The sequence below is a fragment of the Rhododendron vialii genome, chromosome 13a (genome assembly GCF_030253575.1).
Source record: "Rhododendron vialii isolate Sample 1 chromosome 13a, ASM3025357v1".
NCBI lineage: Eukaryota > Viridiplantae > Streptophyta > Magnoliopsida > Ericales > Ericaceae > Rhododendron > Rhododendron vialii.
In genome coordinates this window covers 28,562,190-28,578,919 of record NC_080569.1, presented here as the reverse complement: position 1 = coordinate 28,578,919, position 16,730 = coordinate 28,562,190, and the positions used below count along the sequence as shown (strand labels likewise).

Here is a 16,730-nt window from a genome sequence, read left to right as displayed (position 1 = left end):
AATCCCCATCACTTCTTTATTTCCCTTAGCATATTGTAACAGACCTTTCTGGATCAGATCCTGCACACAATTTCGAAATGTAACACAGTTGTTAGTATTGTGTCTGAAAGAGTTATGCCACTTACAATAATCTTTTCCTTTTCTATCCTTTTCAGGAGGGATCATATGCCCTGGTGACAAAGTTAAGAACTTTTGATTAATTAGTTCATCAAACAATTGATCAGCTTTGGACAAATCAAATGAGTATTGTCTAAAATTAGCTTGATTTCTCCTGTTAGGATGAGATGAGGGCATATTCACAGGCTTCTCAGCCTTTGTCAAAGTATCACAAACAATTGGTGTTTTTCCAATCACTTGGGCGACATCAATCTCCACATCACCCTCTATATCTTGATAATATGTTCCAAGTGATTTGCTTTTCCTGTACTCTCCTTCCATCAGAATAGCCTCATATCCAATGGCTTTGGAAGTAAAATCAAATAAATCTCTAAATTCAGTTCCAGTAAAATGTTTCTTAAAATCATAATCTAACCCTTCCTGGGCTATCTTTACTATTTCAGATTCAGGGATGTAAAAATGACACTGATTCCTAATCTTTTTGAATCTGTTCATATATTGTTCAACAGACTCTGAAGGCTTTTGTTTGATTTTAGCCAAGTCTGCTACTGAAATTTCTGGTGCATGCCTAAAGAATTGAGTATGGAACTGTTCTTCCATTTCCCTCCATGAATGAACAGAATTTGGAGGCAAGTTAATAAACCAAGAAAAAGCAGTTCTAGTAAGAGAATGAGGAAACAATTTTAATTTCAGAGCCTCATCCAAATCCGCTTCGCCTATTTGCAGGCAAAATCTTCCAACATGCTCTATTGTTGATTGATTTTCTTCTCCGTTGAAAAGAACTAAATCTGGGATTCTATAATGCCTAGGAAAAGGCACATTATCAACCCAATTTGGATATGGTTTTCTAAACATAGGTTTTTCGATTCTCCGTAATCCAGGGCCATACATGTCTTGCATAATATTCGTGAGTTGAGCCCTTAAATAAGGCTCTTGAATTCTTCCAGTTTGATTTGGAGGAACAAGAGTTTTAGGCCTAATATCATATCCATATGGATAATCTTGTCTTCTTACGTTTGGTGGATCATACCCATAAAGATTTGGATCACCACTAGCCATACCTGGAATATTCCTATTATCATTCCTAAAAATACATGCATACGCATTTTGCCCTCAATGGGCATTATTTCCAATGTTCCCAGTCTCTGTTCCTATAGGGACAGTGGTTGGTAAATTTTGATAAAAACTCTGGTTTTGACCATTGCTAACATTATTTGGAACTCTATTCATGCCGGAAAAAACAGTTTCAAAAGTTGGATTTTCAAATACCTGTGTAGTAGGTATTTCAGTACTACGGTTAGCATATCCACTGGTCTGTCCAGGGTTAACATTTACGTTAACTGGGACTTCCACCGTTGGTTGATTTTGAACCACTGCTGCCTTAAACATAGCCATCAGAGTTTTGGCTACTTCACTTTCTGGATCATTTAAAATCCTCGCAAATTTTTGGACCAAGTCACGTGACTCACTTTCTAGGCCAATTGGTTGGCCTACTTCTGGACTTCTCTGGTCCGGATTCCCAGTATTGACTCCATTTGCATCACTTCCACCATTAGTGTTGGCAGAATTATTGTCATTGTTGCCATCTGTTGGCAATTGATTCCTAGTCTTTGGTGCCATTACTCACTTCCAAATTAGTAATGGGCCCTCCTTCTAGCGCCAAAAATTGTTACCAAAAATTCTTGTTTTCTTTCCAATCGACGGAGAATCGACGGGAAACTGTATCGTAAGCTTGCTGGAATGTGGATGTGAAAAGTGGAGTTTGGTTCCTTGCCGTATTTCAGGACTTCTTTGGAAACAAACAATGAAGTGGATGAAGTATGGAAGAAGATTAACAAAATGGACTTTATTAACCCTCAAGGTAGAAGAACAAACAATCGAGATGATTGAGTGAACAATTACAAGTTAATTCTACTCCTAGAAAAGAAAAGATAAAGGCCTGATTGGCGTTGTTTGTGTGTCCTTGAAACTGCTACTAACTTGTACTTAAATAGGCCTCCTCACATTACATTTGAATTCAAAACTTTCCCCCCAAAGTGGCAGTTGAAAACTTCTCGGATTCTGATTATGAACCTCCTTCAACTGCCGATCATGCCCACGTTGAGAAAATTGCCTTGTTAATTGCGGTTTCCATCCTCTTCAATCGTGGAATCATGGGATCCACGTCCATTTGACACCTGTCACCCGATCGACGGTCCAAAATGCCGCAGGAATACGCCACGTGGAGGCTAATCGATGGACAAGACTTTTTATAGTTTCACCATCGATTCACCTTCACTCTGAATCATTAAGTTAAGTCCATTCTATCCTCACATTTGCTCATATTTACCCCTGCCACGTGTCGCCTAATCGACGGGCAAAAATAAAAATCTTAATTGTGGTACAAACAGATGGTCATTTGGAAAGCAACTCCCGCGACGCCTGACAACTGTTGACGGCCGGTATGTCATCTTATACGGTTCTTTTGTTGATCTACTACTGTGTTTTGGCCTTTTATTTCAGTCACCCTTTTGTCTAGTACAAAGTTAATATTGCTCTTCCTTTTTTAGGGAGGTGAAGCGTGGTGGTGTAGGACCTGCGCAATTGGCTCTTGCTGCAATTGTTCTTGATATTTTCTTTGTTACGTACGTCAGTTGTCCGCAATGCACAAAAAGAAACAATTCATATGGTTCAATCTGCATTAAATGAGGAGTGCAATGGCGGACACTATCACATTCTGCTTGTTCCAGTTATATATGGTGCTAAGGATGTTTGCTATCTGGTGGTAAATCGTCTCTAAAAGGAAGGTAATGCGTGACAAGGGGTCATCTAGGATGAAACCGAAATTATGAAGGGCGAGACCAAAGGTTTGTTGGGGTCTAGGTGCAAGGCGATGCGTTGGCTGTATTGAAGCGAGGCGTACTTGGCAAGAAAAAACAACAAAAATGGCATAAACCAATGCTTCATATAATAGACACTAAGATAATGAATTTTGGTTGTATACCATGTAGAAAATCCATAATAAAAAATAAAAAACCATCTAGCAAAAGTCAAACTTGCACGGAAAAGAATTAAAACGTCAAATTCAAGAAAATAAAAGCATCCAATAATTGAAATAAAATAAGATCATCTAATTATGCTACTTGCCCTTCCATTCATCGATCCGAAGGAGGATTTTCTAATCATCCTCGACATCGACACAAATCTAATGCGTATATTATCTTAATCCACTAGCATTGTTGTGAGGAAAGCAATTGCAACTCTTGTTTCTGCTTGCTTAACAATTTGGTGCCTCCTGTAAAATGCCTCGTCATTTTAAGTAGGCCATATATAAAACCCATTCATTGTAATGGCCCTTTCGAAAACCACCTTAATTAAGATGCGATTTATTCGAAATATCTTCCAAAATCAAGTCCAATACAATGGGCCCCGCATGGTCCAATAAATCTGGTTGTTTTACTTCTAAATGCTTTCCCATTAGAAGTTTAAACTATAAGAAAGCATGAATATACTAATGTGGTTAAAGTCGCCAAACGCTATTCGGGCGGTCTCCCACCTTCGAGCTTCGAGGCCTTGTAATCGGCGATTAATCGGCACATAGCAATTAGTCGGATCTAGTCGGATAGGCCCCACCAACAACTAATCGCCGATTAATTCCGATTTTTAGAACGTTGATGAATCAAAATACAAACGTTTTAACTCTTACTACTAAATTCTCCCTCTGTCCCATTTTCATTGTCTATTTTTGAATTGCGTGTCATTTTTTAATTGTTTATATTTTTTAATCTATAATGTTTTTCATAATTTTAAAAACTTTGTATTATAAAATTAATCGAGATCTATCAAATAAGATCCATATTGCATATTTTTCAAGATCCACACTAAAAGATATACAGTAAGTAAAAGACATAAAAGAGACAAACAGAATAATGGACAATGAAAATGAGACGGGAGGAGTATACACAAAACAAGCTGGGAACTTTTTTTATGAAGTGATGAGATTCTAACTGGCCAGTACATTAGCCGACGGACTACTCTTCAAACAGTTTTTGTCCATTCATAGAATAGCTTGAGGCATCGATGGATTCGATAAACATTGTTCCTCTTGACGGTTCACTAGAAAATTGATTGAAGTCCCTCCCATTCCTAGCACTCCATCCATCCGCCATTATAGAGCATCTAAATTTCCCCAATCTTTCTGTGATCCTTAAATCATTAATTAGAATGGGTCACCTCCTTGTTCAAATAGGTCACCCGTGTCTCATTATAACTTGGAGGTTTCATGCCTGGACTGCAATGTTCTAAAAGTCGCTAGGCGCTAATAGGGCGGTCGGCAACTTTCGAGCGATTAATTGGTTCATATTAATGAGTAGGCAATTAATCATCAGTCGGACCTAATCGGATAGGCCTTGCCAACAATTAATCGACAATTAGTCTGCGATTAATTCCTTGTTTTAGAACACAATACAGCACTTCAATCAGCCCACAAGGCGAGCCAAAATAGCGTTGAACTCTCTGGATTTCACATATGCAGCGTAACAAGTGTCTGAAAGAGGTAAAATGTTTGTTCGGAACCGAACAGTCACCGAACGTGTTAGTTCGGAAAGGAGGATGATCTATCTACTTCTGTGGCAATCCAAAATGAAATTACCAATCAACCTGTATGAGGGTACCTCTGCGTTTTGACCTGCTAATATAATCCCACAAAGTTCACCAATAACCTCTGCAAGAACAAGACCCATTCTTGAAATGGTGGAAGCGATTGGAATCTCTCAAGACAATCTCACTCCCAACCTTCTTTGACACGTACTTGGCCATCTCATGACATTCACTGCACACTCTAAGGTTCTTGGTGATCCGTATGATTTTTCCGGGTGGAAAGCTCATTATGCCAAAAGCCATCGCCCGCCTCTCCGTGTGGCCACAACGAGGTGTTTCCTTCTGCATGTGCTCTCCTTTGGTTAAAGCATACCTCAATTTCGGAAAATAACCTTCGGCCTTCATCTTCGTACTCCACTCCTTTATTAAGGAATCTATCGTTTTGGCCTGTGGGTAGGAATTATCTCCAGCAACAAAGATATGATGTTTTCCCTTGATCTCTATCCAACTGCAGCATGGGTTTTTTCTTAAGCCACGTCGGCCAATCCTCTCCTTCAATTTTTTCACTTCTTCCCACTTTTCTGCCTCTGCATAGATAGTCGCTATAAGTACATAATACCTCATGTTATCTGGCTCTAATTTAAATATATGTTCCGCTACTTTCTCTGCCAGCTTTACATCGTGGTGGATTCTGCAGCCACAGAGCAAAGCACCCCAGACAGAAGCATCGGGCTCAATAGGCATTGTCTCAACAAACCTATACGCTTTTGATAATTTCCCGGAGCGGGCAAGAAGATCTACCATACAAGCGTAGTGTTCCAGCTTGGGCTTTATATTGCAATCGTTTCTCATAATATCGAAAAATCTCCATCCTTCATGAAGTAATCCTGAATGACTGCAAGCATGGAGAATAGAGATGAAAGAAACTTCATCAGCCACAATGCCTGCTTTTCTCATCTTCTTAAAGGCAGCAATAGCTTCTCTCCCAAAACCATGCATTCCATATCCAGCAACCATTACTACCCATGAGACCAAGTCCTTTACAGGGGTCTTGTCAAAGAGTGACTGTGCAAGGACTAATGCACCGCATTTCACGTACATGTCAATAAGTGCATTAACAACATAATTATCGAAAGCCAAGCCATTTCTCAACGAATGAGCATGAACCTCCCTTCCTCTATCCAAAGCTGCTAGGCTAGCACAAGAGGGAAGGACACAGGTCAATGTTACAATGTCAGGCTTTAATTCTTGCTGCATTGCACCAAACAAATGAAGTGCTTCATTCGGCATGGAGTTTTTTGAGTAACCGCCAATCATGGTATTCCACGACACTATATCCTTAATAAGCATCTGACTAAAAACAGATAGAGCATCTTCCATGCTTCCACATTTTGCATACATGTCCATGAGAGCATTAGACACTGACACATCTAAGTCCATATTATTTTCCCTGATATAATTGTGTACTTCCTTGCCATCCTCCAGTGACCCACTACAAGCACATGCATGAAGGATGCTCGTAACACTAAAGATGTCGGGTTTAATTCCTTCCATTTTCATTTCATGAAATAATGCGATTGCCTTGTCTGATAGACCATCTCGAGCATACCCAGCAATCATTGAAGTACATGAAACAACACTTCTTTCCCCTAGATTGTAAAAAATATGAGACGCACCATCAATATCACCGCAATTCGTATACATGCCTATCAAAGTATTGTTGAAAGTGATTTCCTTGTTGAATCCAGCTTTTATTGCATAAGCATGAAGTGATCTACCTAATGAAATGACACCGACGTTCGCACTAGCTGCAAGAACACTGACAATTGTGGCCAAATCAAGTCTAATTCCCGTCCTAAGCATATCAATGAAAACCTCAACTCCCTTCTCTGCAAGGCCGTTGGCTGTATACCCACTTATCATGGAATTCCACGTTATCACATCTCGGTCACACAATTCATCGAACAACTTGCGTGCGCTTTCTGTTCTCCCGCATTTGAAGTAAAATGCAATTAGAGAATTCACAACAGTATTATAAGCACCAAACCCTAATTTCAGCAAATACCCATGAACCCGTTCACCTTTCACGACACTTTTCTTAGCTGCTAAGCACTTCAAAATACAAGAAAACGTATACGAATTTGCCTCAACTCCAAACTCTACCATTCTTTCATACAACATTATACTTTCCTCAAAATTACCAATCTTTGCATACTCACTCAGCAGCATGTTCCACAGGAAAACCTTTTCATTCGCCATCCTGTCGAAAACCCTCCTCCCCTCTCTCAAATCTCCACAACTCAGATACATAAAGGCAAGTTTTGGGGCTAAAGCATTCTGCATTTCAATGCCACAAGAATCAATAAAGGAATGAACTTTCCTACCCTCATCCAGAGACTTAAAATCAGCACACAGCTGCAAGACTGAACAATAGGTTGCTAACTCAAGTTCAGATTTTTGAGCATTGCAGACCAAATCCATGGCCATTCTAAGATTACCCACTTCGCAAAACTTGCGAATTTGGGTGTTGCAGTCCGTAATTGGTTGATTTATGGGTTTCTTGAAAGACCCAGAAGGTGGAAGAGTTGTATGAGGATTACCCATGTCGGAAGATACTGCACGAGAAGTTGTTGAAGATTTTGGGAAGGAAACAAACCCGTTTTGAGATGTGAGAGAATTCTGTCCAGGACAGTGGTGCTGTGGAGAGACCCGCATAGTTGTTGATGTAGTTTCTGTTAACAATAACATGGTGCTCCCTTCTCTGTGTGTGTGTGTGTGTGTGTGTGGTGGAATTGGTATAATGCAAGGCGCGGGAAAGTCTCGAGCAGAGAAACAGTCTGTGCACGATGAAGCAGAGATGTACTACAATAAACTCCAGTACATAAGTAGTACTCCAGTAGGTAGTAGTATGGTATGGTATATTTGCCTCTTCACGTAATTCAGGTGCTTCTCCTATGGGTTTTTACTTTATACTGTTTGGAACTTGAGGAAATAAAAATAAATACTTACCGGAAAAAACTTCAGGAAATACGTAAATAGAAAGGAAATACTAATGGGGAAAGTTAAACAAAAACCGGAGAATAATTTGCATTTGTATTTGAAACTTATCCTAGTCTATCATCAAAAAACCAAACAAGAGTGCAGTGGCCCGGATAAATGGGGCTCTGTACTGACGCCGGAGACATATTACCGAGGGCCGAACCTGAGGACATATTACCGAGGACTCCGTACTGACTCCGGAGACATATTACCGAGGGCACCCGAGGGCTCCGTACCGACCCCAGAGACATACCACCGAGGGCTCCATACCGACCCCAGAGACATTATCGAGGGCACTCGAGGGCTCCATACCGACCCCCGAAACACAGCACCGAGGGCTCCCGAACAAGCCTCCTGCGCCTAATGAGACACATCATCGAGAAGAATCCTCGCGAAGGGCTGACCTGGCCATGTGCTCCGTAATCACCTTATCCGGTGCGTCATCTATGACGTCACCCGAGGCAGTTACCCGAGCGTGATCTCCACGCGCTAACTTGGAGGCTAAGCAAACCAAGATCTATAAATACAAAGGGACTCTAACCTAAAGAGGTATGTCATTCTTCCCTAAACCCTAGTCCTAAACCTCTCTCCTTACATCTAACTTGATCGTCGGAGGGTTACTGGGCTTCCACAGCCCTAGTGACTTGTTGCAGGTCCACCGGCGGAGGCACGGAGCAAACGGAGGAAGGAACCGGAATTCTCTCACCATTAAGATCCCGACAATTGGAGGAAAACGCCGGTTTGGTCGTCTGAAGCATGAAATAACATTGTTCATTGCACTGTTCATGTTCTTCCCGATGTCTATATTCTTCCCGAGGCCTATCTCCCTCCCGAGGCCATTGACGCTCTTCCCGTCATGGCCAAACAGTCGTTAGGGAGGACGTTATTTCTCCCTAACCCGAGGCCTATCTTCTTCTCTCTAGATCTGACTTGATCGTCAGAGGACGGACGGAGCTATAAGGAAGGAGCCAGGAGCGGAGTCCGAACTGACTAATCCAAATTCGAACCCCGACAAAGAGAGAAAATTAATGTCTTTGTTCAGTTTCCGTATTTGAAAAATATTTTTGATATAATGAGTGGTAATGAGTGAAAATGGTTAGATAAAAAAAATTATTGAAAAACGTACGGAGAGAAAAATGAGTTTTCCAAAGATGGGAACCATACTTCTCTATTTTGACCCCCAAAATAAAATTGCACACACCTCACCACTAGGGCTTGTACTTGCTTACACCCAATTAGTTCGGGTGGTCAAAAAAGTCCAATGTTTGAGTCGTGCAGACAACATCTCCTCGAATGTTGTCATCCTATGAAGCCCGGCTACGACTCACTATTCCATGATGGGCAGTAGAAAACTCTGGGGTGATTGGTCCCTCACGAAGCCCATCACGGATCTGGAATCTTTATTGTCACATGCAGTGGAGATTGTTATAATCCGTCACCTCTTCTTCTACCATTTTGGCTTAGAAAATAAATGTTTAATTTAGCAAAGAGACATGGGTTGAAAAAACTTAAAAATAACAATTACTCCAGTATTTATTTATGATTGGTGTTCGGATTAGCTTTTGTGCGTCTCGATTAATAACTTTTTATTTATGAGGACCACAAATTTCTAATTTCAAAGTTTGAAATGTTTGACCTGATTAAACCTTACAAAGTTTCTAGAGTAAGCTTTTTAGTTGCTGCATGGTAGCCATTCAACCAAACCGTCGAGGTTAACTAAAAATCATGAAACGGTTGAGCCATTTTTTGGCTGATGAAATGGCTTACCATTGGAGAGTCACATTTTTAGCAGTAGGAACAAGATTTTTAGCAGTAAGAACAAGATTTACTGGGATTAGATTCGGGTGTCAAAACAGCATTGTCTCCCACATGCTCATCTTTCCCTCGACAGTCCCGAATTTCTTCTCCAAGTAAATGCGTGCACGCACGCACGCACACATTCGTAGAGGCCATTTTGATGCAAAATACCTACCCGTGTGTGATGGGTACGAGATTACAGCATATGGCAACCGAATGAGGTTGCACAATGTCAAGTGTGTAGGAATTGGGAAGTGCAAATTGGGTAAAACAAGGCGGAACATGGGTGACAACAACAGATCGATGTTTTGAGGCACAAAAAGAGAACTTTGGAAGAGAGGAAACATGCAGATCCATTCTGTACCTCAGTCTTTGCAAGTGCATGCATGGCAGCAATTTTTTACCGGCAACCATCGCAAAATCATCCACAATTTCCCAAGTACAAGCAAACCTAAACAAAAAAAATGTGATAAGTGTGCAAAATCACCCCCCCCCCCCCCCCCCCCCCCCCCCCCAGGAATATAAGCAGTTCAATTTATGTACACTGGACATGGTTTCTTAGGCAGCTCAGAACATATAAAGATGCTGGAAAGGCATGAATCAGCCTAAAGAACAAATATCCGACTTCAAGCCAAGTCTGTCATCTGGGTCCAGAAAGCTCGATTGATTCTACAATGAAGGAAGATTCTTCACGGATGGTACCATAGTTTTGAGAGAAAGTACAAGTTTGTCCATCACAACTGTTCTTTACACCTTGTGATTCTTCCGTATGTCCTGGTTTCCCAGCAATACTCTCTAGAACCTTGAAAACGTCTGACATCTTTGGCCGGAAGTTGGGGTTTGGTCGAGTACAATGAAGGGCGACTTCTACAGCTTTTTCTAGTTCATCAGATTTAAAACATCCTTTCAGATCCCTGTCAACCAGAACGTCCAGTCTCTTGTCCGCATGCAAGGTCCTAACCTGCAGTATTCGACACAATGATACAATATGTCACTCACAGAAGATATGGAAAGCACAGATACATCATGAAGTTAAGCAGGGAAGATAGACTTCAAATTTTGCAATTGCATACAAACAGTGGCGGCAGATGAACAAACACGTGTTCACAGTCCCTCTCCCTCTCTCCGACGACCTTTGTACAATCCAAGGAATCCCCTGAAATTATCTAGGAATTCTGTCTCAGACAACAGCATATTTACCAGAACTACAAAAGGTGAGTGTATCTCAAGCTGCAAAAGCAACAAGTAAACCCGGAAAGAGAACTGCTTAGGGAAGCAAAGATGAGGACAGTGAGTTAAACTTAAAAGCTTGTCGTTTAAAGAAGGAATCCTAGTAGAAGCTCGACATCAGAAGGTAATTAATTCTGGGGATACGTAGTAGATGAATAAACAGAGGACATATTAATTGAAAATAAACCGCATAAGCTGATTCATAAAATGGCCAAAAAGTTTGTTATATTGAAAACATGAAATGAAAACTTTGTGTGCAGTCACACAAAAGCCAATTCAAACCAAACAGAGCCTTAAGTTGCAACCAATTGACATCGGCTGTGTGAATCCAGCTTTTCCATTGAGCTCTGTTGAGGGCATTGTGTTCCATGATATTCAAAAAATCTACATCCTTTAGGACTACCGCCTCTAACGTCGAATTGGGTCTACACTTCCCCTTAATGCTACCTTCAACCACATCACTTCTCCTAATTAACGCATCGTTTGATCTACGACAGACATGTGCAAAACATATAATCTATTTTCTCTCACCTTATCATCTATCTGATAAAATCCAGACAAAAAGTAATAAAATCCAGACATCAACATAAAAAACTTACCCGTTCAAGGATCATTCCCTTTTGAACATGACCATTTCCAGCATCTAACGCTTTTTGCCCGGTTATGAGTTCCAAAAGCAATATGCCAAAGCCAAAGACATCAGATTTCTCAGATGATTGTCCAGTTAAAAGATATTCGGGAGCAATGTGTCCAACAGTACCCCGAACTGCAGTTGTGACGTGTGTATCTCTAAGATCAAGTAACTTAGCAAGACCAAAATCCCCAACGACTGCTTCAAAACTCTCATCAAGCAGAATATTTGCAGCTTTGACATCCCTGTGAATTATTTTGGGATTGCATTGCTCATGTAAGTATACAAGCCCACGAGCTGCACCAAGGGCAATGTGCATGCGTTTGTCCCAATCCAAAGATGGCTTTTCCTGACAGGTATCTGCCAAAGGAACGAACTCAATAAGAAAGCCAAGGAGAACAAGATCTGTACGTATTTGGACACAATGTTTCAAAATGCTATATTACATTGGGAATGATAGTAACTCGGTCCTATGCATCTTATGCCCTCGTCAGAATGCAATGTGTTATATCCCAGTTATAAATTGTTAAACTAGTATCCTACCCAGAGTTGGAACATAGTGGAGTGCAGATGAAAACAAACCTCGCAAGCGATCAGCAACACTCCCATTTGGCATGTACGGATAAACAAGCAACTTCTCATTAGCTGTCATACAAAAGCCATACAAACGCAGAAGGTTTCGGTGCAAAGCCAAGCCAATCATCTCAACTTCAGTCTGAAACTGGGTTTCTCCAGTGAAATTTGGATCTTTCATCCTTTTGACTGCCACCACTGTTCTGTTGGGAAGATAACCTTTATAGACAACTCCAAATCCACCTTGTCCTAGGATGTTTTTAGGACTAAAATTGCTTGTAGCAATTTGCAGTTCCCGGAATGAAAATCTCTTCAGATGACCGATGTCGAATTCATAGTCTTGTTGTACTGCACGTCCAAATGAGATCAGAGTCTTACAAAACATCTCATCATATTGCTCCATGAAAAAGTAAACTCGTCATTGAGGAGGTACCATACCATATGATGGGAATAGAAGACGAGATCTGTACCAATGCACCCCGAAGACAAGCAGCATGATGAGAACCAACATTGTGCAGCATACTCCTATAGCAGCAGAAATTACCCATCGATGATGATTGCTGACTTTGCGATGTGAACTAGTGTCTGCCAGTGAAAAGACCTTTTATGTTAGTCAAAAAAGTGCAATACCTAAACCTAAATAGGCTCTATGCATCTTACCATTGGCAGGTGTTGTGACTCCAATGCAAGTTAGCTTTGATAATGAAGAGCAGAGCAAGCTGTTCCCTGTGATACTACAATGAAATATATGCAGATCAACTTGCTGAAAACAAGATAAAGGGAAAAGATTGACGTGCATCTTGGAAATGCGTAAGAACAATGTTCACGGTGAACCATAGTCAAAATTTAACACCAAAAATTAAATTAATAGGAAGAGTCCCCATTGCTTTATCATTTTGATTGAACCCTTTTCGAAACACTGATCGGAATGGGCGACATGCATAGTTGCACGAAGCAGGGACGGGAGCGGAGCAAAAGCGGGAGCGGGGGTATGTAGAAGATCCTAAGTTTGGAGCTCTGAAAGGAGCGTGTACATAAATATTTATTACAAATAAACATGAGTGAGAAAAGACGGCCCAATATAGTTTTTATACCAAATTCATGGATTAAACTCATAGATAAGTCAAATATGAGACGAGAGTCCTAAATCTCTCTTCTTTTGTCTTTTTCTTTTTCCTTGCATATGTTTGCAAAGAGAAGTTCGAATTTCTACCTTGTGATTAATGTGGAAGCTCCCATCCTATTTAGGAGCGTGCTCACTTCTCAATGGTTTGGCTTGTAGAGCATCGATCCTCTTACATATTTGCTACTCAAAATTGGAAATACAGTTGGCACCAGATTTTTGACGATGGAAGCCCAGCTAAATAGCTCACCTGTAGTCTTTAGCCAGTATCTTCGGCACTGGACCACTTAGATTGTTGAATGACAAGTCCCTATACCATAATTTTAAAAAACTTTCAGCATCTGTTTGCGTATCCAAATTTTCAATAATAAAATTAATTTGACAAGCAATGGAATACATACAAGAATGATAAACCCGTAAGATTTGCAACAGCTGTTGGAATCTCTCCAGATAACTTGTTTTTACTAAGCCGCCTGAAATTTGAATGGAGAACAACTATCTCAAATATAGATGATGAAAAGCAATTGTTAAACAAGTTGGAAAATTGGATACCAAATGAACTGTTGGAGCTGCACTCACAAGTAATTTAGATTCGTCAGGAAACCCAAAGATGTCGGAATTTGACCAGTAAACTGATTACCAGAAAGGTCAATAGTTTGTAATTCTGAAAGCTTCCCAATCTCAGATGGAATAGGGCCACATAACTGGTTGTTCTGCAGTAACCTGGAAGAACACCACTAAAATCTGAATGAATTCATTGAATCCACAGAAGTGGTACGTTATAAGGAAAATTTTGAATGATCTAATTCATGCATTGACATAGAAAAAAACAGTATTTCATATCCTCGGAAAATGCCTCTCTGAGCCATAAAATCATAGATAAACTGCTCCTTGGTACAAGAGCAGCTATATAACATGGAGCATGGTTTCTGTAGTGTTTATATGGTCAGAGAAGCAGCAATGAAGAAAGTCAGACTATGTTGTAAATAAGTTTTAGGTATTCAAGAAACGATGTCTCAGAAGAGGAACAATCATTAGGGAAATTTAACATTTGAAAAAACTTAGGAAAGAAGACTGGATTAAGGTGTGAATCATTGTGTTTCTTTCTTTTTCATTCTTGTGATGGTTTGGTCTTGTAGAACAATGTACTCTATTGAAGTAGAAGGCAACAAGGCAAAGAGTTTGAGGATAAACAGAAGCATACATCGACATTCTAACTACAGATACTATAATACCTACAGAAGTCAACCGTGGTCAAGGCTTGGGAATTAGAGGTTTGCTCCCTTCTGAGGTCTCAGCTTTGCTTCGGCTTTAATTGGACTCCTCGCAAGTGGGCTGTGGGATTGGGGCCCCAGGATTAGTCGAGGTGCGCATAAGCTGGCCCGGACACCTGAGTTATCAAAAAAAAAAAAAAACCTACAGAAGTATCGGTTGTTTCCCTCATCTTTTGATAATGAGACATTACCATTTTCAAAACTTTAGCCATTCAAAATAAACTGAAGCAATAAACATTTTTTTTAAGAGGAATTTCAAGAAAAAATTATTGTGGAAAATTGGTTCATTGAATATTTTAGCCACACGTAAATGGATCCCAAGCCTCTCCATTGCAACATTCCCTTGGAAATATCCATTACACATTCAGGATGTGGAAACTCAAATTGAAAGTAAACTAGCGGTCTAGATGAAGTCACCTACATCAGATTTTACATTATATTCTCCGTCTTATTTTAAATTTTAGCTGCCAAAAGGCATCACATTCAAATCTTAATCCGGAGGACTTGATTAACTCATGGTGGAAAGTACCAGATCACTTGTATTGAACTATAAGACAAATTTCAGATTTGAACTAAAGAAATATAAGTGAAGATTATTGCACGATCACAAAAGGGAAAGGGAAAGGCCCTTATGGACGATGTTAAATACGTTGATATACATTATGGGTCCATTTCCTTACAAAGTTAATATCATGGGATGATTGACATTGTATCATGGTATCATAGTTTGGTCTTGGGTGGCCACGGGAGCGAACTTTATGCTCAAGTTTGTTCCTCTCGGCTTGTCTAACTCCGTCACCTCCACGAGCAACTGACTGCACAAACAGGGGAGTAGTGGACTTGTCCTGCTCGCTTTTCCAAACCACTCAAGCTACAACGACATATTGCTTATAACTCTGCCTATTGCCAATTAATTTTAGGTTGGATGCCTCCAAATTGTCACTGGTAATACTGAATAACACAAAAAATTGATACCAAATGCAAAGAGATAAATGGGCTCACATTGCCTGAAGATGACTCAAGTTCCCTATACTTGGCGAAAGTGTACCTGACAATCCCACACTCCCCATTTCACTGGCAACAAGAAACCCAAAACAGGAATTAATTAAATTAAGTCAAAATCCCATTCTCACAATGAGAAAAAGCGTGCATAATATTCCAAATCCAAACAGCATAGCATAAAACCAATCAAATCCAATGAAGCAAAACTTAATTACTTAAATTTTCTTAGTTTTTCTCGGACTCCAAACAACGTAGAAATTCTTACAGAGAAATCACAAAGCCATCAGGAGAGCAAGCAACCATGTTCCAAGTGCACGGATCAACAGAATTTATGTCCCAGCCATCAAGCACATGATCTTCATCAATCATTTTATTCTTCATAGACATCAATGCAGCCACTGCCACACATATAGCAACTTCTAGAAAATGAGAAGCGCCTTGCAAATTCAAGAAATCTACCACTAGCAGTATCAAAACCAGCCAAAGAAAAAAACACCACTTTAGTAATCCAATTGAAGGATTCCCAGCAAAATTCCAGAAGTAGGAATGATATTCATCCCTAGTTTTATTCTTCATTGACATCAATGCAGCCACTGCATTGATGTGAACAAAAATGCAGCTACTGCACACATTCAAAAAGTTGAAGAAAACTGATAATTTGGGGTTTAAAATACGAGGGGGAAAGTACGAGGAAAATATATTGTGCTCAAAACTTGGTTTTCCTATTTTTCTCTCACTGTTTTTATAAATCAAACAAGGGGGAAAGTTTTCTAATTTTCCTTTCATTTCTTTTCCATACGTTTCAAACAAAGCCTTAAGGATTTCTAGCAGTACCAAAACCCATCCAAAACAAGAAAACGAAAGAAAGTTTCGTGGGTAACTATTTGCCAGATTTACCTTCATAGTTAATACCCTTAGGAGAAAGAAGACTATCAGAACCTCGAACGGCAGTAACCCAAAAGAGAAGAAGCAACGAAAATTCCCCCAAAACTCTCATTGGACTGTTGAGAGTGACGACCAGACAGATTCAAGCTTTTGGCACTGACAATACTCTTTTTGGCGCTGTTTAATGGGTCTATTGAAGTACTTGGGTGGGGGTTGGGAGTTTGGATTCATGGTTTATGTTTTTGGAAAGGGAATCTGTGCCTCGAGAAGTTCCCCAAGAAACGTTTGAATATGTTTTGCACAGTATGAAAACGCGAGCCGTTTGTCGAGACTGAACTCGAGAGTGACTTGGTGGACGGAATTGGATCCTATGTATCTTTCCCCGAGCCAACTCCATGACCCGAACGGCTCGGCAGTGTTAGGTACACTCACCGACCACAGATGTGACCATCAATGGCTTTGCAGCCGTTTGGCGTTGTGG

General features: G+C 40.3%; 2 protein-coding genes across 2 annotated transcripts; both read right to left on the bottom strand.

Annotated features, from left to right (window-relative positions):
* Nucleotides 1-4,061: 4,061 nt before the first annotated feature.
* On the bottom strand, nt 4,062-7,544 carry LOC131314873 (pentatricopeptide repeat-containing protein DOT4, chloroplastic). The gene has a single exon (XM_058343785.1). It carries the CDS (start codon nt 7,441-7,443, stop codon nt 4,807-4,809), a length of 2,637 nt encoding a protein of 878 aa, XP_058199768.1. The 5' UTR covers nt 7,444-7,544; the 3' UTR covers nt 4,062-4,806.
* Nucleotides 7,545-9,863: 2,319 nt separating this feature from the next.
* LOC131314875 (probable LRR receptor-like serine/threonine-protein kinase At5g45780) lies at nt 9,864-16,730 on the bottom strand. The gene is made up of 11 exons (XM_058343786.1): nt 16,262-16,730; nt 15,630-15,762; nt 15,365-15,436; nt 13,668-13,811; nt 13,490-13,561; nt 13,339-13,398; nt 12,626-12,699; nt 12,404-12,550; nt 11,975-12,313; nt 11,361-11,752; nt 9,864-10,492 (listed from the first exon to the last, which is right to left on the bottom strand). Exons 1-11 carry the CDS (start codon nt 16,359-16,361, stop codon nt 10,172-10,174), a joined length of 1,854 nt encoding a protein of 617 aa, XP_058199769.1. The 5' UTR covers nt 16,362-16,730; the 3' UTR covers nt 9,864-10,171.